At 43.9% G+C, this 23,049-nt stretch overlaps 1 protein-coding gene across 1 annotated transcript; it reads right to left on the minus strand.

The window, feature by feature from the left end:
* Nucleotides 1-3,481: 3,481 nt before the first annotated feature.
* LOC120935881 (zinc finger protein 260-like) lies at nucleotides 3,482-22,366 on the minus strand. The gene is made up of 2 exons (XM_040347916.1): nucleotides 22,331-22,366; nucleotides 3,482-6,366 (listed from the first exon to the last, which is right to left on the minus strand). The coding sequence occupies exon 2, from the start codon at nucleotides 6,263-6,265 to the stop codon at nucleotides 4,304-4,306; it is 1,962 nt and encodes a 653-aa protein (XP_040203850.1). The 5' UTR covers nucleotides 6,266-6,366; nucleotides 22,331-22,366; the 3' UTR covers nucleotides 3,482-4,303.
* Between the last annotated feature and the right edge of the window lie 683 nt (nucleotides 22,367-23,049).

Consider the following 23,049-nt stretch of genomic DNA (forward strand, 5'->3'; position numbering starts at 1 on the left):
CTTCCAGGGCCCTGCACGTCGCCGCGTCATCGTCGCGGCGACGGCACGGCCACGTCACCGCGTATCGTGTCCGCGCGGATTTCTGTCTGATGGTGTGTACAACCATCAGACAGAAATCCGTCAGTGGACGCAGCGGACAGATCCACTGGTGTGTACGAGGCCTAACACTAATAGGATTTATATGTTCTTTTGACCACGTAATAGACGCCTCTGTCCCTTATACCCTCTATGTTGGATGGCCAATCGGGCCTATCGCCTTGTATGCTGTTTGGATACACGGTTGGACAGTTTACATGGATTTTGTCGTATTTGTTTGTTATGACATGACAGAACTGAATGCCTTTCTCGAAAATGATAGGCATATAGGGGGTTATTTACTAAAACTGGAGTGCAAAATCTGGTGCAACTCTGTGTAGAAACTAATCAGCTTCCAGGTATTCTTGCCAAAGCTTATTTGAACAAGCTGATGTTAGATGATTGGCTACCATGCACAGCTGCTCCAGTTTTAGTAATTCTACCCCGTAGAACTTTTGAGTGTGGTTTGTTGCACTTAAAACATTTGTAAACCCAACATTTCATTTTCCTGATATGTGCCTGCTGTACCATGTACTTGTATGAGTCTCCTTTTCTCTTTGTATTGCTTCCTTTGTATGCAATCAGGGCCGGCCTTTGCGTTGTGCGGGTTGTGCGCCCGCACAAGGCACCGTTGGGAACAGGGGCGCCGTGCATAGGGTTGCCACCTGTTTTGCCCGGGTACACATTCCACTGTTGCTTGTAGCAGCCGTGAGCCAATAGGATGAGATGGAGGCGGACCATCTCATTCCATGGCAAATCGCATTTCATGGCAATGCACCGAATCTCTGTCTCGGGCGGCGCGCATGATCCCGTACTCTGCGCTGCGCTCTGAGACAGTGGGTGCCCTGTGATTGGCCGAACGGGCCATGTGTGATGTGCGGGCCGGGAAGCAGATATGGGGTCTGTGAATGGCTGTGCTGGTCATGTGTGGAGGCGTGGGCGGGGCTGCAATGTGGATGGATACGAATCATCGTGCCTGCTTGCTCCCGGAGTCCTGCCTCACGATGTGAGTCATATTCATCTGCTCTGTCAGCTTACCTCCCCCCTCTGTAGTGTCACCCCCCCCTCTCCTCTGTAGTGTCACCCCCTCTCTCCTCTGTAGTGTCACCCCCTCTCTCCTCTGTAGTGTCACCCCCCCTCTCCTCTGTAGTGTCACCCCCCGTCTCCTCTGTAGTGTCACCCCCCTCTCCTCTGTAGTGTCGCCCCCCCTCTCTCCTCTGTAGTGTCACCCCCCCTCTCCTCTGTAGTGTCACCCCCCCCTCTCCTCTGTAGTGTCACCCCCCTCCTCTGTTGTGTCACCCCCCTCCTCTGTTGTGTCACCCCCCTCTGTGTAAGCTTACCCCCTCTCCTCTGTGTAGTCTGACCCCACTCTCCTCTGTGTCACCCCCTCTTCACTCTCTCACTTAGCCCCTCGGTCACCTCCTCTCTCCCACCCACCACTCTTTCTCTAATCCCCTTCTCTCACTTAGCCCCTCGCTCACCTCCTCTCTCCCACCCACCACTCTTTCTCTAATCCCCCCCTCTCACTTAGCCCCTCGCTCACCTCCTCTCTCCCACCCACCACTCTTTCACTAATCCCCCCTCTCTCTCTCTCATCCTCACCCCCCTCTCTCTCACCCCCCTCACTCCCACCACTCTTTAATCCCCCCTCTCTCTCTCATCCTCACCACCCCCCCCCCCCCTCTCTCTCTCCCCCTACTCTTTTTTTAATCTCTCCCCCCCTCCTCACTCCCACTCTTTGTTTAATCTCTCTCTCTCTCTCCCCCCCTCCTCACTCCCACTCTTTGTTCTCTCTCTCTCCCCCCCCCTCCTCACTCCCACTCTTTGTTCTCTCTCTCTCTCTTTCTGAATCCTGTGTTTAGCCGACACACTTCTCCACACAATGTAAGGAAGGAAAACGACACTACAGTAGAGGAGCTCCACCCCCCCCAAACTCCAGCTCCCACACTTCCTGGCTCAAAGCGGCTCTCAGTAAGGCAGTCTAATGGGGGTCTTTCGTGGGGAAGGGGACACTGATGGGTGGGTTCCCTGATATAATCAAGGGGGGACCAATATAAGGTAAAGGGAATCCTGGTGGACTACAAGGCCCAGCATTTTATTATAGGAGGCATTGGTGGGACTAAAATGCTGGGCCTTGTAGTCCACCAATACCTCCTATAGTAAAATGCTGGACCTTGTAGTCCATCAATGGATCTATAGTAAAAAGCACCAATGCTGTAGTGTCAGTGTGTGTATTTTGTAGCGGTCAGTGTGTATTGTCTAGCGCGGGGGGGGGGGGGCTCCACAGGATTAGCTCGCACAGGGCGCCTGAACACCTAAGGCCGGCCCTGTATGCAATCCCTGGTGTTCCTGACAGTTTTTCTATTAAAAACTGACCAAACTAAGCAGGAGAGCATACCGTGGTCAGTTCTCTAGCTATGCTGGGAAGTCAGCGCACTGTTCAATGATCAGACTTGTCCTGACTAGGGATGACCTTCGTATTCTAGTCAAACTCATGTTTGACTCGAACATCGTATGTTCGATCATTCGTCGAAATACGAACAAAACGGGACGTTCGCGGCAAATTCAAGTTACGTTTCACAGACCATAATTCACTGCGGCATCGCTGGCTGATGATTGGCCAAGCATGCACTATGACCCGCATGCTCGGCCAATCACAGCTTGCAAAAAAATTACTAGAGCAAATCCTGTTGAGCAGGGGTTCCAGATTAAGGTCGAAAATGAGAGGAGACAGCGGACATCCCTGTCTGGTCCCATTCCCAATGGGGAATGCTTCTGAGAGCACTCTGTTCATCTTAACTCGGGCCTCAGGACGGCTGTATAAGGAGAATATCCACGCAAGCATTTTAGGGCCGAGTCCCAGTCTGGACTGCATCGCACGAAGGTATGCCCAATCCACCCTGTCAAACGCTTTCTCAGCGTCAGTGGAGATTAGGAGACAGGGTGGATGGTCAGCCCGCTCCTGTACCCAATGGATCAGCCCTATTAGAGTTGTCCCTCGCCTTCCTCCCAGCAATAAACCCCGTCTGGTCAGGATGAATGAGAGAAGGAAGAATGGGTTGAAGGCGATTCACTAAAATTTTGATGTCCGTGTTCAATAGCGATGTTAGCCTATAACTACTAGGGGCCTGTGTGATCCTTCCCCTCTTTGAGAAACACCGAGATATGGGCCAATAGGCCTTCTTTAGGCATAACAGTGCCAGAAGCCAGTGCGTTAAAATAAGTACACATAGGTCCAGAGAGCAAGGGAGGGAAAGCATGGTAGAAGGCATTTGTATAGCCGTCAGGGGCATTCAGGCTTTTCACTGCTCCTTGGGACACAATCGCTGATCTATACACACACTTCCTTCAGGATGCCGAGTCAGTGAAGTGTACCACAAGAAAGTAGGAATCTTACATAGTGTAGTATTTTCATACCATATTTTATTAAAATACAAAGAAAAATACTCAAACAGATGCTGTTAGTATAAAACCGAGGCTATTCCACCACTGAGACTGCAGCCATCACCGCTACACACACTTTAATACAAAGATCAGCTGCTCCGAGTGTGTTAGGAACTCCTGATCTCTGTGGCTACAGCTTTTCGCCCTGGACTGTCGCTCTGTCCCTACGCGTTTCATTGCCGTTGTCAGCGGCGAAATTGCCTATTATAAATACATTTGAGTCCCACACTATCAGAAATTTTCTTCTTATCCTCTTGCGCCCATGATCAAAGTGATATGTCACGGGGAAGGGATTAGCTGCTGGTCTGGATTGAATTTTGCTTGTTTGGACGTGTGGCAAAACTAAATTAGTGTTTTTTTGCGAGTTGAACGTCAAGAATTACTACCACTGCTAAATGAGACTGCTTACCCCAGTCTCCATGAGTCCTTTTGACCCAGCCCATTCAGTTTTCTGCCAAGATTCCCCAAATCTATTCCATTCGTACATTATCCATTGGATAATGACATTGTATACATTTTGGGGATGGGGCTTTTTTTTTCTTCTACTTTATGTGAGCGTCCCACTTAAAATCCATTCCCCCTCTGTAAGATCTCTGACACATGAAAAGTTCCTATTTCCATGGATATAATTTCCCGCACTTAAGACAGGAACACGGCTTCTCACCTCTGTGAGATTTCTCATATTAGACAAGTTCTAATTTCCATGGATAAATATTTCCCACACTGTATATGGCACATTTGATGTACACTAACACTGGACTTCTGTTAAAAAGATTTTCCACACTCAGGGCAGGATTACATCTTCTACAGTGTGGGACCTTTGATGTCTAACAAGATCTGATTTCTGCGCAAAACTTTTCTCACACTGGGGACAGGAATACTTCACCCCTGCGTGAATCCTCCGATGCCTTTGAAGACTGGACCTGTCTCCAAAACATTTCCCGCACTCAGGGCAGGAGTACGGCTTCTCCCCCGTGTGACTTCTTTGATGTTTAACCAGGTCTGATTTCTGCGAGAAACATTTCCCGCACTCAGGACAGCAATGTGTCTTCTGCATGTGAGACCTCTGATGTATGTAAAGATGGGACACCTGTGAAAAACTTTTCTCACAAGCAGAACAAGAATACAGCTTCTCGGTTGTGTGGGATATTTGGTGTATACCAAGGTCTGATTTCTGGGTACTACATTTCCCAACCTCAGGGCAGTGATTGGGCTTCTCCTCGCTATGAGTTCTCTGATGCAAGACAAGTTTTGATTTCCGTGGAAAGCATTTTCCACACTCAGGGCAGGAATATGGCTTCTCGCCTGTGTGAGATCTTTGATGTATAACAAGGTCCGATTTCTGTAAAAAAGATTTCTCACACTCAGGACATGAATACGGTTTCTCCCCCCAGTGAGATCTTCGATGCCTCACAAGGTCCGATTTCTGTGAAAAACGTTTCACACACTCAGAACAGGAATACGGTCTCTCCCCTGTGTGAATCCTTTGATGTCTGTAAAGACTGGATGTCTCTGAAAAACATTTCCCGCACTCAGGGCAGGAATACGGCTTCTCCCCTGTATGAGATCTTTGATGTATCTGAAGGTCTGATTTTTGTGAAAAACATTTCCCACAATCATTGCATAAATATGGCTTCTCCCCTGTATGCGATCTGTGATGTATCTGAAGGTCTGATTTCTGTGAGAAACATTTCCCGCACTCAGAGCAGAAATGCGACTTTGTGACTGTGTGAGATATTTGATGTTTAGCGAGGTCTGATTCCTGTGAAAAACATTTTCTGCATTTATTACAGAAATAAAGTTTCTCCTCAGTGTGTGATGCTTGATGCGTAGCAAAGTCTAATTCCTGTGTAAAGCATTTCCCGCACTCGGGGCAGGAAAAAGGCTTCTCCCCCGCATGACATCTCTGATGTTGGACAAGTTGGGATTTCCGTGGATAAGATTTTTCACAGTCAGGGCAAGAAAAAGGATTATCACCTGTGTGAGATCTTTGATGTATAATAAGGTTTGATTTCTGTGAAAAACTGTTTCCGCACTCAGGACAAGAATATGGCTTCTCCCTTCTGTGAGATTTTTGATGTCTAACAAGGTCTGATTTCTGCGCAAAACTGTTGCCACAGTCTGAACAGAAATATGGCTTCTCCCCTGTGTGTATCCTCTGATGTCTGTAAAGACTGGACTTCTCTGAAAAACATTTCCTGCACTCAGAGCAGGAATAAGGCTTCTCCCCTGTGTGAGATCTTTGATGTATAACAAGACCTGATTTCCGTGTAAAACTTTTCCTGCACTCATGACATGAAAACAGCTTCTTCCCTTTGTGAGACATCTGATGATTGTATAGATGGGACAATTGTAAAAAACATTTCCCACATTCAGAGCAGGAATATGGCTTTTCTCCTCTATGAGCTCTTTCATGTCTAACAAGGTCTGATTTCTGTGAAAAGCATTTTCCGCACTCAGGACAGGAATACGGCTTCTCTCCTGTGTGAATTTTCTGATGTCTGTAAAGATTGGACTTCTCGGAAAAACATTTCCCGCAGTCAGAACACGAATAAAGCTTCTCACCCATATGAGACCTCTGATGTACAGTAAGACTTGATTCAGAGCTAAAACTTTCCCCACATTCAGGACAGGAAAATTCTTCCTCCCCATGATTTCCAGCACCAACCCTCAGAGTATGAGGTCGCTCAGAGGGATTTGTTGGTCTATCCACACTGTGAAGTTCTCCATCCATAGCTGAGCTCATTGTCTTTTCTCCAGCACAAATTCTTGAGATTTCATCATCTTCGACTTTACAGTTTAGAGATAAAGTGAGAAGATCCTTTGAGGGTTCCTCAATGGCGTGTCCTGAAAAAATATAAAAACATAATCAATAGATACAAAAAGGTTTGTTCACCTAAACCAAGATTCCATCTGGATTAGGTAGATTTGAGGCAGCAGATGTTCCAACCAGCTTCTCCCTGCAGTCAAAGGGTCTTTCTACAACATCTCTTCTAAATTTAAGCAGCTTTGTCAGAAGAGCAAAAATCAATGAGGACTGGGCGGTGCATGCTCTTTATACATAACCACAAGCCTAGACACTGGGTCATGTGATCTCTGATAATCAAAAGGTTCAAAGTTTAGAGCAGCAGAGCCTTTAGCATAGAGCAAGAGAATATAGGCTTATGGTACACACCATCACTTTATGTGATGAAAAAAAACGACGTTTTTAAAAATGTCAATTTAAATGACCGTGTGTGGGGGAAAACGTCGCTTTATGTCTTGTAAAAAACGACAAAAAAAATTGAAGCATGCTTCAATTTTATGTGTCGTCTTTCAAAACGTCGTTTTTTACTTCACAGAAATTGACTGTGTGTAGCAAAAAACGACGTTTAAAACTGCGTTTTTAAACCCGCACATGCCCAGAAGCTAGTTATGAAGCAAGCTTCCATGGAAAAAAGTGGTGAACGTAACCTCGCTTTGCTAGAGCATTGTGAAAAAACGATGGTGTGTAGGCAACGTCGTTTTTGAAAATTGAAGTTTCAAAAACATCGTTTTTTACTTCACAGAAAATGTTTTTTTTCATCACATAAAGTGATGGTGTGTACGCGGCATAAGGCTTCTGAAGGGCATTTTCAGAAGAAGTAATTTTTGCTGAAAAGATTTGTTTTTTGTTTTGTATGTTTCTCTGTAATCCTAATCCTAACAAGACTGTAAAGCCTCGTACACACGATCGGAAATATCTGATGGAATCTAATCCGATGGATTTTTTCGTCAGATATCTGATGAAGCTGATTTTCATCAGTCTTGCCTACACACCATCGGTCAAAAATCCGACCGTGTCAGAACGCGGTGACGTAAAATACTACGACGTTCTGAGAAAAATGAAGTTCAATGCTTTCGAGCATGCGTCGACTTGATTCTGAGCATGCGTGGATTTTTGACCGATGGACTTCCACACAGACGATCGTTTTATCCATAAGAAAATTTTAAAACATTGTTTATTTTTTTTCACCGATCAAAAACAAACCGATGGGGCCCAAACACAATCGGTTTGTCCGATGAAAACGGTCCATCGGTCTGTTTTCATCAGACAAACCGATCGTGTGTACAGGGCTTAAGTACAGATTTATGTTACCCTTCAGCTACAAGTCTGCTCAGAGAAGAGGGACCAAGGCACAATCTGTGCTATTATATCTATGTTACTGTAACTAGGAGAAAAACACAACCTAATACTGCCAGATGAACCCCGGAATCTACATAAACAGAAATGGCCAGAGCTTTTTTATTGGAGGTTGGGCAAACATGCCAACTATATAGGTATTCAGCTGAGCCAAACCTCTGGCTGAAGCGATAAGTGAAAAATTTGATCCCACCTCAAGCTGCATTTTGAGGGCCAGTGTCCCAATAGCTAGTGATGTATCCTGGCCCATTCAGTGATCAATTAAAGCGGAGGTTCACCCGCACATGACACTATTTCCCCCTAGATGGATGCTCGTTTTGTCTAGGGGAATCGTCTAGTTGTTTTAAAATATGATCCGTACTTACCGTTTACGAGATGCATCTTCTCCGCCGCTTCCGGGTATGGGCTGCGGGACTGGGCGTTCCTATTTTGATTGACAGTCTTCCGAGAGGCTTCCGACGGTCGCATCCATCGCGTCACGATTTTCCGAAAGAAGCCGAATGTCGGTGCGCAGGCGCAGTATAGAGCCGCAGCGACGTTCGGCTTCTTTCGGCTACTAGTGACGCGATGGATGCGACCGTCGGAAGCCTCTCGGAAGACTGTCAATCAAGAAGGAACGCCCGCTCCCGAAGACCCATACCCGGAAGCGACGGAGGAGATGCATCTTGAAAACGGTAAGTACAGCTCATATTTTAAAACAACTAGCCGATTCCCCTAGACACAACGAGCAGGAATCTAAGGGGAAAAGATAAAAAAAACATAATTGGGTGAACTCCCGCTTTAAGGCTTGTCAATGGACTGGTTAATGTAAACAAATGGGCAGGAATAGTGTAACAGAAATAAACAGGATAACATTATGGGGCCCCCAAAATTCATACCAAACCAGATTAAAGCCTGTTATGTATTTTAAGAGAGAACTCTGTGCAAAAAAAAAAGTGAGATCCCCCCCTAAAATCCATAACAGGCCCTTATCTGAGCATGCAGCCTGACCGGCTAGAACCAAATGATCTCAACATAGGGGTACGCTGGCAAAGCACTCTGTCCCCATGTTGATGAGGACATGGGCTTTTCCCCCACAACCTTGGCCTATAATTGTTGGTGTCTCGAGTGAGGGGCTCATCAAAATCTGGAAGACACCTTTAAAATAAATGGGGCCTCAGATATCCATCCCCATTCGCGAACGTGTAGTACTCCTACTTATTCCCAAAAACAAGTAAAGTAAATAAACACAGACATATTTTAATAATCCCTTCATTAACAACCTGTCGTCTGTTTACAGTAAATATATTGTGAGCAGATGGCAGGTGCAGTCTTGGCAATGTGGGGCACGCATGCACGTGCCCCCTGCTGACCCGGGCTGCGATTAGGCACAACAAGAGTTAGGCAGCAGATTTCAGCTAATGATTTCAGCTGAAACCTGCTAATAGGCTGCATCCAATTACAGCACAGAGTTCTGTGTGTACAAATGCACAGAACTCTGGTGTATAGAAAACAGCGATTTCGCAGTTTTTTCTCCCTGAAAAGCAGGGCGAAAAAAAACAGCCAAATGTCTGAGTAAAAGCAGCACACTTTACACATTGTTAGGCACAGTTAACCCCTTGATTGCCCCTTAATGTTAACCCCTCCCCAGCCAGTGTCATTAGTTCAGTATAATATCTAATCACTGTATTCGTATCACTCGCAAAATCAGTGTCAGTTAGTGACTCTCCCAGCCAATGTCTGTTAGCACCAGATTTCCCACCACACTATCACTGATCACTGCCATAACAGTATAGCGGGGGTCAGCAACCTGTAGATCGCATTCTACCAGTAGACTGTGGGCAGGTGACTTCTATCCCAGATCATCAGAGTCCAGTGTAAAGGGACTAATTGTAATGTTGGAGCTGTAGGGAGCCAACGCTGCATAATCCGATGCCTCCTCTGTAGTGCTGGCTCCTGTCCTATGCAGAGTGATACCAACTGCACTCCTATCCTATGTTTTATAATATATTTTTTTAGCTTATATTGCAAAAAAAAAAAACAACCGTGGTGATTCAAATACCACCAAAGAAAACTATTTACAGTATGTGAAAAAAAATTATATACATTTTATTGGGGTACATTGTTGCATGACTGAGCAACTGCCAGTTAAAGTAGTGCAGTGCTGAATAGCAATAAATTGGCTATTCATGTAAGGGGTGGGGTAAAACCTTCCTGGAGTTCAAGTGGTAAAAAAAAAAAAAAATACTACACTGAAAATCCATCATCAAATCATGTCCTCCAGATACAAGTCAATCATGATCAACGACTCTCGCTGACCCCCAAAAGAAAAGAAAAAAACTGCCAAAAACACGATCCACTCCTGACAACTGCTCACCACAAATGGCAGCCTTAGCTGAATTTAACCAAATGGGTGTACTAAAAGACCTATTATGGACATGAACAATTTAGGTCAATGATGTCAATCAGGATCCCCTGTGACATCACTGACCAAATATGGTCATGTCCACATCTGGTCAATAACATCACCCGAGAGATTCTGCCGAGGTTTCCATTCAGTTGAAGGGCCAAGGAGTTGTCATTCGCAGCAAGTGAGTGATGGGATTGGACGCGTGGCCAATATTCTTGCAGTGCGCCAACAAGTGTCATTTATTATTAACCACTTCCTGCCCTCCATATAATAGAATGACGTGCACAAGAGTGGTTAAGTTATCCTGACTAGATGTCATATGACGTCCAGCATCACCGATCTCGGCAAAGAGCCTCTGATGGATGCTCTTTACCATGTGATCAGCTGTGTCCAATCACAGCTGATCACATCTTAAACAGGAAGAGCCGTGTATCGGCTTTTCCTCCATTCGCGCTGACAGACGCAAGTAGAGGAGAGCCGATCGGCTACTCTCCTGACAGGGAGGGTCTGTGCCGATTGATTATGAGCACAGCCCCCCTGAGGATGCCCACCTAGGACCACCAGGGATTCCCACCCAAAACCACCAAGGATGCCAATCAGTGCCCGTTAGAGGAGCCAATTAGTGCCCAGCAGTAATGCCTGCCAGTGCCTCCTCATCAGTGCAGCCCATCAGAGCCATTTGTCAGTGCTGCCTATCAGTGCTCAGTGCCACCTATGAGCGCCCATCAGTGCCACCTATCAATATCCATCAGTTCTGCATATCAGTGCCCATCAGTGTCGCCAATCAGTGCTCAGTGTCACCTATGAGTGCCCATCAGTGCCGCCTATCAGTGCCACCTATGAGTGTCCATCAGTGCTGCATATTAGTGCCTCGTCACCAGTGCCACCTTATCAGTGCCCGTCAGTGCATTCAGCGCCCATCAGTGAAGGAGAAAACTTAACAAAATTTTAGAACAGAAACAAAGAAAAACTTTGTGGATCTGCATCGCATTACATCATAAGTGGTGATAGTTATACATTATGGGATGTTTTTAAATAAAATACTTCTCAAAAAGTGGGTGTGCATGTTTATTTACTTAACATTAGGGGAACTCATTGGGGAGGGGCAGTCTCTGGGGCCTACCTTAATTTTTTAAGGGGGTTTTCAGATTCTGACAAGCCCCTCACCTTGTCAGTCTCATAACTTCAAGCCAGGGCTGTGGAGAAGAGGCCAGTGTTCTTAAAAAAACAAGGTATACTCCTCAAGTTGATGGCATGTGGTCTTGTATGATATTGAGTGGGTGGGGGGCATGCCCACTTCTTCCTTTCTGGGCTGACCACATTGCATGCTCGGATAAGGATCTGGTATGGATAGGACCCCATGTTTTCTGTCCTGCATTTTGCAGCGGGTTCCAACTTGAAATCCAAACCAGATCCCATGGTTTACTAAAAACTTTACTTAAAATTTATATAAGACCTTAGAGGCCAGACAATGACTCGCTGGTTGTTAGTAGGGAAGAGCCGAACACCCCCCGTTCGGATCGCACCAGAACCTTTGAACGGACCGAACGTTCGCGCGAACATTTAGAACCCTATTGACGTCTATGGGACTCGAACATTCTAATTCAAATCTCAAAAATATTCCGATTGCACACCTTCCGGCAAAATGGCCAAGTAGTAAAAGGGTGCTGAAACGATCACCGGCTGGGAACCGGAAAGCAAATCATATATATATATACTCGCCAGCACACCAGGAATCATAACGTCCAAAGATTTAATGCATATCTATTATGTCAAAAAGAGCAACGTTTCGAGGCCACGCAGGACCTCTTCGTCAGGCAAAAAGATACAAATACAATAAAGCAAACAAATATATAAGAAGCTGTCACCAATGAAAATCTTTGAAAAATAAAACCCACCCACCCCAAACACCTCCTCCCTCTACCCACCCATCCAATCAGGAGTCTACATTAGGTATGTTATGCAAGCACCTATTAGTGATCAGTTAATCACAAACAGGCATGAGCAAAGAGTCACATGGGGTACATACCCCCAGCTGTGTTCACGATCAAAACAGTGATCGCATAGCTGCTCAGTTGTACATTGCCAGAAAAAATGTATAAATCCCCTACCTGCAAAAGGAGCTATCCATGTACCCCTCCGCTGTGTCATCGATCATAATCCCGATCGCACAGCTGATACCACGTGTGCTGTCCTGTGGTATCCCTCAGCCAGTGTCAGTCTGCAAAATTGTGGTCAGCGTCGTTGTGCGGCCGCCGTCGCCATAGAAACAATGACGTCGGCGCGTCATACGTCGGCTCAGCCAATCGGCTTCGACCAATGTGACAGTGAGGCTTGGAAAGCAAGCCTACGTCACATGTTACAAGGGGCCAACGAGAGCGCAGTTTAACAGTTCAGGTCTATGTGACAGCGAGGCTTGAAAAGCAAGTCCCTGTCGCATGGTAACAGGGGTCAAGGAGAGCGCAGCCTGACAATTCAGGCTAATGTGACAGCGCGACTTGTAAAACAAGCCGCTGTGATATGGTTCAATGGGAGGTACTAGAGAGGAAGCGTGCTATATTCACCCAGGATAAGATAATAAGTGAAGAAAAGAAGAAACTTTTTTTTAAAAAAAGGTAAAATGACTAATAATAAGCACCAATACAGAACCAAACACCTACATAGATAGACAAAAAAGAAGAAAAAAAGGAGAAAAAGAATAAAGAAAAAAAGAAAAAAAGTAAAATTAAACAATAATAAACAACTAGAAAAAATGTAAGAAATAAAGAATATAAATAAAAATAAAAATAGATATAAATTAACATAAATAAACATAAATAGAAAAAAATAAAAATAAATGTAAATAAATATAAATAAAAATAAAAATAAATATAAAAAATGAAAATAAATATAAAAAATAAAAATAAATAAATAAAAATAAAAATAAAAATAAATAAATGCAAATAAAAATAAAAATAAAAATAGAAAAATAAAAATAAAAATAAAGATAAATAAAAATAAATATAAAACAAAAATAAAACAAAAATAAAACAAAACAAGGAAGAAATCAAAAAACAAAACAAAGTGAAATTACTGAAACAGAAGAAAAGAAAAAGCAAAAGAAAATACCAAAAAACAAAAAGGTAAGAAAGCACCAGGGTGAACAGACTATTAAAAAAGTGTAAGATATGACATGTAGACACAATACAGAGGGCTAACGGTCCGGGTGAGAACACCAACAGACAAATGGTCACTCAAAAACGAGCCATATCGATGTACATCCTATATCAAACCTGCCTAAAGGTCTAAGTTGATAGGGTCATCGTCCATACATAGTCAAATGTAAAAATGTCTACAATGTCAACCATGAAAAAAGAAAACAAAATACAGTTAAAAGAAGCCCACGGGGGCTTGAAAAAAAACGATGGTATAAAAAATACCATATGGGATGTCATTTCTAATATACAATGGCAAGATAAGATCAGAGAATAACTTTAAATAAATACGATGGCGCAAGAATAATATGCGATTGAAGAAGAACACTAGATAGATAAGCCCAATCAGAGGCCATAAGGCATTGCATAGGGGAGCTTAATGGAAGTCACAGCGATCAATCAGCGATCATCTATAAAGCACGTCAGTGACAAATTCGCGTTCAACCCACCAGGTTGCACTGTCCCTAATGTGTGTATCCAATAGGCCTCGCGGCAAAGTAGTGCTCGATTCCGATCACCACCCCTATAGGGTGCTTTAACGTGTTCAATAACCATACCCCGGAGTTCGTGGATCTGGTGTTTGACTGTCACGAAATGTAAAGCCACAGGTTTGTTGAAGTCTACCTGTTCCCCCTTGGCGGTCTTAGTTAGGGCTACCCTAATGTCGCTCCTATGTTTTTGGAAACGCTTCTTAAATGGGCCTATAGTCTTTCCAACATATACCAATGTACAGGGACATTTTAGAATATAGACACAGAAGTCGGTGTTGCAGTTTAAATATTCGCGTATAGGATAGCGACCTCCCATATGTGGATGTGAAAAATATTCACCACAAATAAGGGAGTTGCATATATTACAGTTATAGCATCTAAAACATCCGGTTTTGAGGGATATCTTAGTTGCCGTCTTCGCGTACTTGTGTCGTGGGTCAGCCTGTACTAGATGGTCTCGTAGCGTTTTTCCGCGTTTGTACGCCATCATTGGTTTGGTCTTGATTGTAGGACTCAAAGATCTATCTGACTGCAATATTTTCAAATTGCGTTCCGTGGCGCATTTGATTGTGCCTGACTCTTGGTTGTACGTGTGAACTAGCATAGGGCACGAACTAGCCCTAGAACTTTTGCTACTACCAGTTAATGCCTTATCTAGAGCTTGATCCAGAATTGGTCTGGGATAACCACGTTCGAGAAATTTCTGGTACATGATATCAAGTTCTTTCCTTTTTATCTTGCTCATCTGAGCAGATCCGTAAGACCCGTACAAACTGTGAGATCGGCAAATTGTGGCGTAAATGCGTTGGATGTGCACTCTGAAAGTGTAGCAGAGTGTTTCTATCGGTGGGCTTAGTATATAGGGATGTGGTCATACTACCGCCAGTGATGGTGATAAGTACATCGAGGAATGGAATACATTCACCCGAAATCTCTGGGTTGAACACGATCCCTGGGAAAATGCTGTTAATATACTCCACAAATTTCACAAAGTCCGTCTCACTCCCCGTCCATATAAAAAAGATGTCGTCTATATATCTCATCCATTTTTTTACATATTGATGAAACAAAGGAGATGGATAGATATACACCTCTTCCAGATAGCCTACAAACAGGTTAGCAAAAGAGGGAGCTGCGGAGCTCCCCATAGCTGTCCCTCTAATCTGTGTATACATCGTTCCTTCAAATCTGAAATGATTGTTCACCAAAATAAATTCAAGACATTCAATAACAAAAGCCCTTGGTAACTCAAGGGAACCTCGTTTAGACAAGAAATGATCAACAGCCTGAAGACCAGCCTCATTGGGTATGCAGGTGTATAGTGAGGAAATGTCCATTGTGGCAAGCTTCCAACCGTCATCACATGTGGAGGAGGGACCAAGTTTGTCAAGGAAATCACCCGTATCACGGATGTATGCTGGTAAATCCTTGACTACCGGTTGTAGATAATAGTCTACAACCTGGGCCAATGGCTGGGTGACAGAACCAGTGCCGGAAACTATAGGCCGAAATTTAAGGGGCGTAATGCCCTTATGGATCTTAGGCAGTCCATATATAACAGGTGTACGAGGAAATTCGTTGTACAAAAAATCAGCAACCTCGTCTGTCAACCAGCCATTGGTCCGACCGATACCGATCAGTCTCGCCAAACCATTCTTGGTACTCAATAGGGGATCACTCCCCAATAATAAATAACTAGACGTGTCAGCCAACATGGAAAGCATTCCCTCCCTGTAATCACTATAGTCCATGATAACCACCCCCCCGCCTTTATCGGCGGGCTTAATTATGATGTTTCTGTCATTCTTGAGGGATTTCAATGCTGAAAAGTCCATAGGTCCCAAATTGGTCTGTGCGTTTTTAGAGGCTTTATGAACGACATCATGTTTGATCGTTCTGATGTAGCTTTCGATCGAATGAAATTGTCCTGGAGGAATAAACTTACTTTTTAGTCTAAATGGAGACGGTACTTTAGATAATGACATAGGTTGATTGTGAAAGAATTGTTTAATTTTCAAGGTACGTTCAAACTTGAACATCTCTACTTCAAAGTCAAATAAATTTAATCTGTTAGCGGGGCAAAATGACAGACCCTTGGACAACAATTTGGATTCACCCTCAGTGATTGGTCTTGAAGAGAGGTTAATCACCGGGCACGCCCGGTTCCCCGTCTCGTGTTCATGCGAGGTAAGGGGGGGACCGGATTTCTTGACGCCCCTCCTGGATCTGCGTTTCCGCCGGCAACCGGAAAAAGGTTTCCGTTACTGGCGTTTCCCGTGTGTTTGTTGCCTGCAGTGGTTCCGGCCTCACTGTCGCTCGATGGATTCTCGGTGGGTCGGTCACTCTCAGATGTTGGTGGTTGGCCAAATTTGCGTGTGCCACCACCACGTGTGCGGAGTCGCCTCCTAGCACGAGTGACACCTGATATCCAAGGGTAAACCCGTCCCTCCTGATAGTCTTGATTAACCAATCTCAACTTGTCACGTTTAGCCTGTTTCTGTTTGTCAGAATATGCTAAAATTTCATTGTCAATGGTCTGCAGTGCATTTGTTTGTGTATCATCATCAAGAGTAGTAATTTCAAACGATGATAATTCCCTGTTGACTTGGCACAGTTGCACCTTTACTTCCTCTATCACAATCAACATGTAATTAAGTGAGTTCTGTGTGGAAACCTCACACCACTTTTCACAAAACTCACGTTTGTGGCGTCCAATCGTGGGTTGGTTCCTGACAGTGTCATCTTAAGAGCATTATAGGCCCCCGGGCAATACAGTGCACAGGGGCCCTGTCTACACAATCACGCACGAGAATTTACTGGCAGAACCACATTTTTTACTGCCAGTGCAAAAAAAGTACCTAAAATTACAGTTTTCAGTGCCGAACAATGCAAATGTCAGTATTTAAACTATAAACATGTTGCTAGTGCTATTAGCAATGTGTTTAAGTTAAACAAAAGTAAAAAAAAACAATGTCTTCATTGACATGAAGGTTAGGTTACTATAACCCAGCCAGCACAGAGTTTCCTCTTACATCAGAGTCTGCAGGATTCCCCCTTACAGTGAAAGGGAACTCTTATGTAAAGGGGAACGCTGCAGATCATGATCTAAGGAGGGAACTCTGATGTGGAGGGGGGCTCTGGTGACCAGAGACCACCTTATATCTTAGTCCACTGCTTTCTCTTTCCCACTTACATCAGGGCCCACAGACTGAGTTCCCCCTTGCATTGTAAGGGGGAATCCTGCAGACTCTGATGTAAAGGGGAACTCTGATGTGGGGGGCACTCTGGGGACCAGAGACCACCTTCCGTAGAGTAAATACACTAAGGTAAGGGGGGTCACTAATATAGGAGGGGGAACCTTTATATCAGTGCCCCCTTACATTTTTGCATTCACTCCCCCCTTACATCAGCAACCCCCCGCACTCGTGGAGGACCGGATCTTCTCTGTGATTTCCGCAAACTGGGCATGGGCAGTTCTAACCCGTCACTCTCCACAATTTTTTACTGGAGTTGCTGGGCAGCCGGTGGGGCCCCCCAGGCAAGCGGGGCCCCCGGGCAACTGCCCAGCGTGCCCAATGGAAAAGATGGCCCTGGTTCCTGATACGAAAACCTCTTGGAATTTTCTTAGTCCTATAATACTCAGAGAGAGTCTGTCCATGTAATTCAAGATCCACACGTTTTCTCTTCAATCGTTTAATCTCGCGATGTATGTCGGTAACAGTATCGCTCCCAAACGCTCTGCTTTCACTAGCAGGAAACAAGATGGCGTCAATCTCCTCTTGATTGTAGATACAACCTGGAGCTCTGTTGAACTGGGAAGCTGTTGTCTCATCAAATGCCATTGATATTCGAATGATACACCCCAATCAGATTCAATTGGTGACACCGTGTCCCAACATGCAAGGGCACGGAAATGAATAAACCCAATCAATGGGCGGCATCCGGGGGTGCAAAAAGGAAACCCAAATAAGTAATCTCAAAAATATTCCGATTGCACACCTTCCGGCAAAATGGCCAAGTAGTAAAAGGGTGCTGAAACGATCACCGGCTGGGAACCGGAAAGCAAATCATATATATATATATACTCGCCAGCACACCAGGAATCATAACGTCCAAAGATTTAATGCATATTTATTATGTCAAAAAGAGCAACGTTTCGAGGCCACGCAGGACCTCTTCGTCAGGCAAAAAGATACAAATACAATAAAGCAAACAAATATATAAGAAGCTGTCACCAATGAAAATCTTTGAAAAATAAAACCCACCCACCCCAAACACCTCCTCCCTCTACCCACCCATCCAATCAGGAGTCTACATTAGGTATGTTATGCAAGCACCTATTAGTGATCAGTTAATCACAAACAGGCATGAGCAAAGAGTCACATGGGGTACATACCCCCAGCTGTGTTCACGATCAAAACAGTGATCGCATAGCTGCTCAGTTGTACATTGCCAGAAAAAATGTATAAATCCCCTACCTGCAAAAGGAGCTATCCATGTACCCCTCCGCTGTGTCATCGATCATAATCCCGATCGCACAGCTGATACCACGTGTGCTGTCCTGTGGTATCCCTCAGCCAGTGTCAGTCTGCAAAATTGTGGTCAGCGTCGTTGTGCGGCCGCCGTCGCCATAGAAACAATGACGTCGGCGCGTCATACGTCGGCTCAGCCAATCAGCTTCGACCAATGTGACAGTGAGGCTTGGAAAGCAAGCCTACGTCACATGTTACAAGGGGCCAACGAGAGCGCAGTTTAACAGTTCAGGTCTATGTGACAGCGAGGCTTGAAAAGCAAGTCCCTGTCGCATGGTAGCAGGGGTCAAGGAGAGCGCAGCCTGACAATTCAGGCTAATGTGACAGCGCGACTTGTAAAACAAGCCGCTGTGATATGGTTCAATGGGAGGTACTAGAGAGGAAGCGTGCTATATTCACCCAGGATAAGATAATAAGTGAAGAAAAGAAGAAACTTTTTTTTTTAAAAAAGGAAAAATGACTAATAATAAGCACCAATACAGAACCAAACACCTACATAGATAGACAAAAAAGAAGAAAAAAAGGAGAAAAAGAATAAAGAAAAAAAGAAAAAAAGTAAAATTAAACAATAATAAACAACTAGAAAAAATGTAAGAAATAAAGAATATAAATAAAAATAAAAATAGATATAAATTAACATAAATAAACATAAATAGAAAAAAATAAAAATAAATGTAAATAAATATAAATAAAAATAAAAATAAATATAAAAAATGAAAATAAATATAAAAAATAAAAATAAATAAATAAAAATAAAAATAAAAATAAAAATAAAAATAAATAAATGCAAATAAAAATAAAAATAAAAATAGAAAAATAAAAATAAAAATAAAGATAAATAAAAATAAATATAAAACAAAAATAAAACAAAACAAGGAAGAAATCAAAAAACAAAACAAAGTGAAATTACTGAAACAGAAGAAAAGAAAAAGCAAAAGAAAATACCAAAAAACAAAAAGGTAAGAAAGCACCAGGGTGAACAGACTATTAAAAAAGTGTAAGATATGACATGTAGACACAATACAGAGGGCTAACGGTCCGGGTGAGAACACCAACAGACAAATGGTCACTCAAAAACGAGCCATATCGATGTACATCCTATATCAAACCTGCCTAAAGGTCTAAGTTGATAGGGTCATCGTCCATACATAGTCAAATGTAAAAATGTCTACAATGTCAACCATGAAAAAAGAAAACAAAATACAGTTAAAAGAAGCCCACGGGGGCTTGAAAAAAAACGATGGTATAAAAAATACCATATGGGATGTCATTTCTAATATACAATGGCAAGATAAGATCAGAGAATAACTTTAAATAAATACGATGGCGCAAGAATAATATGCGATTGAAGAAGAACACTAGATAGATAAGCCCAATCAGAGGCCATAAGGCATTGCATAGGGGAGCTTAATGGAAGTCACAGCGATCAATCAGCGATCATCTATAAAGCACGTCAGTGACAAATTCGCGTTCAACCCACCAGGTTGCACTGTCCCTAATGTGTGTATCCAATAGGCCTCGCGGCAAAGTAGTGCTCGATTCCGATCACCACCCCTATAGGGTGCTTTAACGTGTTCAATAACCATACCCCGGAGTTCGTGGATCTGGTGTTTGACTGTCACGAAATGTAAAGCCACAGGTTTGTTGAAGTCTACCTGTTCCCCCTTGGCGGTCTTAGTTAGGGCTACCCTAATGTCGCTCCTATGTTTTTGGAAACGCTTCTTAAATGGGCCTATAGTCTTTCCAACATATACCAATGTACAGGGACATTTTAGAATATAGACACAGAAGTCGGTGTTGCAGTTTAAATATTCGCGTATAGGATAGCGACCTCCCATATGTGGATGTGAAAAATATTCACCACAAATAAGGGAGTTGCATATATTACAGTTATAGCATCTAAAACATCCGGTTTTGAGGGATATCTTAGTTGCCGTCTTCGCGTACTTGTGTCGTGGGTCAGCCTGTACTAGATGGTCTCGTAGCGTTTTTCCGCGTTTGTACGCCATCATTGGTTTTCTAATGTAATGTTTTCTAACATTCTAATTCAAAAACGCTCATTTTAAAGCCTAATATGCAAGTTATTGTTGTAAAACGTCTTTAAGAACCCGGGTCTTGCCCGAGAGAACATGTATCAATGGAAAAAGGTTTTAAAAACGTTTTTTTTTTTCAGGAGCAGTGATTTTAATGATGCTTAAATAAAATAAAAAAATGAAAAATTCCTTTAAATATTGTACCCGCTGGGTGTCTATAGTATGCCTGTGAAAACGTCTTTGAGAACCCGGGTCTTTCCCCAGGGAACATGTATCAATGGAAGAAAAGTTTTAAAAACTGTCGTTTTTTTCAGGACTCCTGAAAAAACAACAGTTTTTAAAACTTTTTTTCCATTGATACATGTTCTCTCGGGCAAGACCCGGGTTCTCAAAGACGTTTTCACAGGCATACTATAGACACCCAGCGGGTACAATATTTAAAGGAATTTTTCATTTTTTTATTTAAGCATCATTAAAATCACTGCTCCTGAATCTTTAGGTGCAAACTGCAGAGGACACGGCCAGTACACACCAAGTAGCTTTAGCTGCAAACTACAGAGCACACCAAGTAGCTTTAGGTGCAAACTACAGAGCACACAGGCAATAAACCACTTAAGAATACTGCAGCTAGCACAATCACCTGCCTGCCAGTAAATTAGGAAGAACTGATCTAGCTAAACTATACAGTGTATAAATATATGTACAACACCTGGGATGTATATATATCCTCTACACACTGTAACATTAACTGACTAGCCTGCCTGCTCTATCTACCTGCAAAAAAATACACTCTCTCTGTCCTCTCTTAACCACTGCAACACACTACACAAGGCCGACCTGCAGGCGGCCTTTTATTGTGTGGGGCGTGTACTAAACCCCCTGAGCCATAATTGGCCAAAGCCACCCTGGCTTTGGCCAATTATGGCTCTCCGTTTTTTGCAAGCTGTGATTGGCCAAGCATGCGGGTCATAGTGCATGCTTGGCCAATCATCAGCCAGCGTTGCCGCAGTAAATTATGGTCTGTGAAACGTAACTTTTGGCGCGAACGACCAGTTTTGTTCGTATTTCGACGAACGATCGAACATACGATGTTCGAGTCGAACATGAGTTTGACTCGAATACGAAGCTCATCCCTAGTTGTTAGAACACCGGAAAACATGCCCAATTAGAACCAAACCTAAAGCACATCCCTTCTCTTTACTTTTCATCCCAGTAAGACTGTCACTAGCGTTTTATGTTAACATTTACATATAAGTCTGCTAAAAAGAAGGAGGGACCAACCTCTGAGGCCCCGTACTCACGACCAAACATGTCTGCGGACCAGTTTCAGCAGACATGTTTGGCCTTGTGTAGGCCCGAGCGGACCATTTTCGGGCGGATCGGACAGGTTTCCAGCAGACAACTGTTTCCTGGACTTGCTTTAAAACAGTCCGCTGGAAACCTGTCCGCCCGGACATGTACGGTCGTCTGTACAGACCTACCGTACATGTCCTGCCGCCCGCCATCCCTCGCATGCGTCGAATGACTTCGACGCATGCGTGGAAGCATTTTAAAGGCAGGCCGCCCACGTCGCCGCGTCATTGTCGCGGCGACACCGCGTCATCGACGCGGCGACACCGCGTCATCGACGCGGCGACACCGCGGACACGCCCCGCGTATTGTTTACGCGCGGACCTCTGTTCGATGGTGTGTACAGCCATCGAACAGAAGTCCCCGGGCAGACATGTCCGATGAAAACGGTCCGCAATCTGTGTTAACATATCTGTGCTACTGAGCCTAAAACTGCCAGCTGACTCCCAGAATCTACATAAATCATGTCTGAGTACACAAATTGTGTCTGCAGCACAGAGAAGGGGGTTATCAGAGAGAAGAAGATCTAATGAGCAGAACAAGTATCGTTGACTATTATCAACCTATTATGTGCTGATAACACTCCTCTCCCACCATACTCTGGACCAATCAGTGTGCAGTAACAGAGCAGAAATAGGAGAAGAATATATTATGGCTCACCTGTGCTGATCTCTGTAGGAGTGTCCTCCTCTTTAAATGTCCTCATCATTCCAGCCTCCTCCATAGACTGCTGATCATCCCTCACATACCTCTCTTCTTCTTCACCCTCAACTTTCAGGATCATCAGATCTTCACCCTAAACCAACAGAATGGCAGAAAATAACATCTGTAACATAGAAGTATTGATGATCTGAGATCACATAGAAAATATCATCTTGTAGAATCCACACATCATCTCCACATGTCAGAGTGTTCAATCACTTTATGTTCCCGACCCTCAACTACCTGATGATGGTGGGGGATGGTGTGATCATCCGGGGTTGAATCCCGGGAATACAGAGGACGGGGACATCTCTCTAGAGGGTTTCTGTAGCTGAATGACTCCACCATGGTGTCCTGGTACAAATCTTTGTGTCCTTTTAGCAACTCTGACGCCTCCATCACATCATCCTCTTCCTCCCCCTCCTCTTTTATCTGCTCTTTATTATCAACTTTAGAATCTCTGAGGTTTCCACTCTGAATCTATAATAAAAATGACATCAATGGTAACAATGCAGATAATGTACAGATCCTAATGATACTATCAGTGATTGTTCCTCATCTACCTGATGATGGTGGGGGATGGTGTGACCTTCCTGTGTGGAATCCCGGGAATACAGAGGACGGGGACATCTCTCTGGTGGGTTCCCATTACTGGATCCATCTGTAGGAAACACACA

The sequence above is a fragment of the Rana temporaria genome, chromosome 4 (assembly GCF_905171775.1).
Source record: "Rana temporaria chromosome 4, aRanTem1.1, whole genome shotgun sequence".
Lineage (NCBI taxonomy): Eukaryota > Metazoa > Chordata > Amphibia > Anura > Ranidae > Rana > Rana temporaria.

What these genes read in the sequence shown, in the direction of transcription:
- LOC120935881 (XM_040347916.1), bottom strand. Translation starts at nt 6,265, where the DNA reads ATGAGCTCAGCTATGGATGGAGAACTTCACAGTGTGGATAGACCAACA.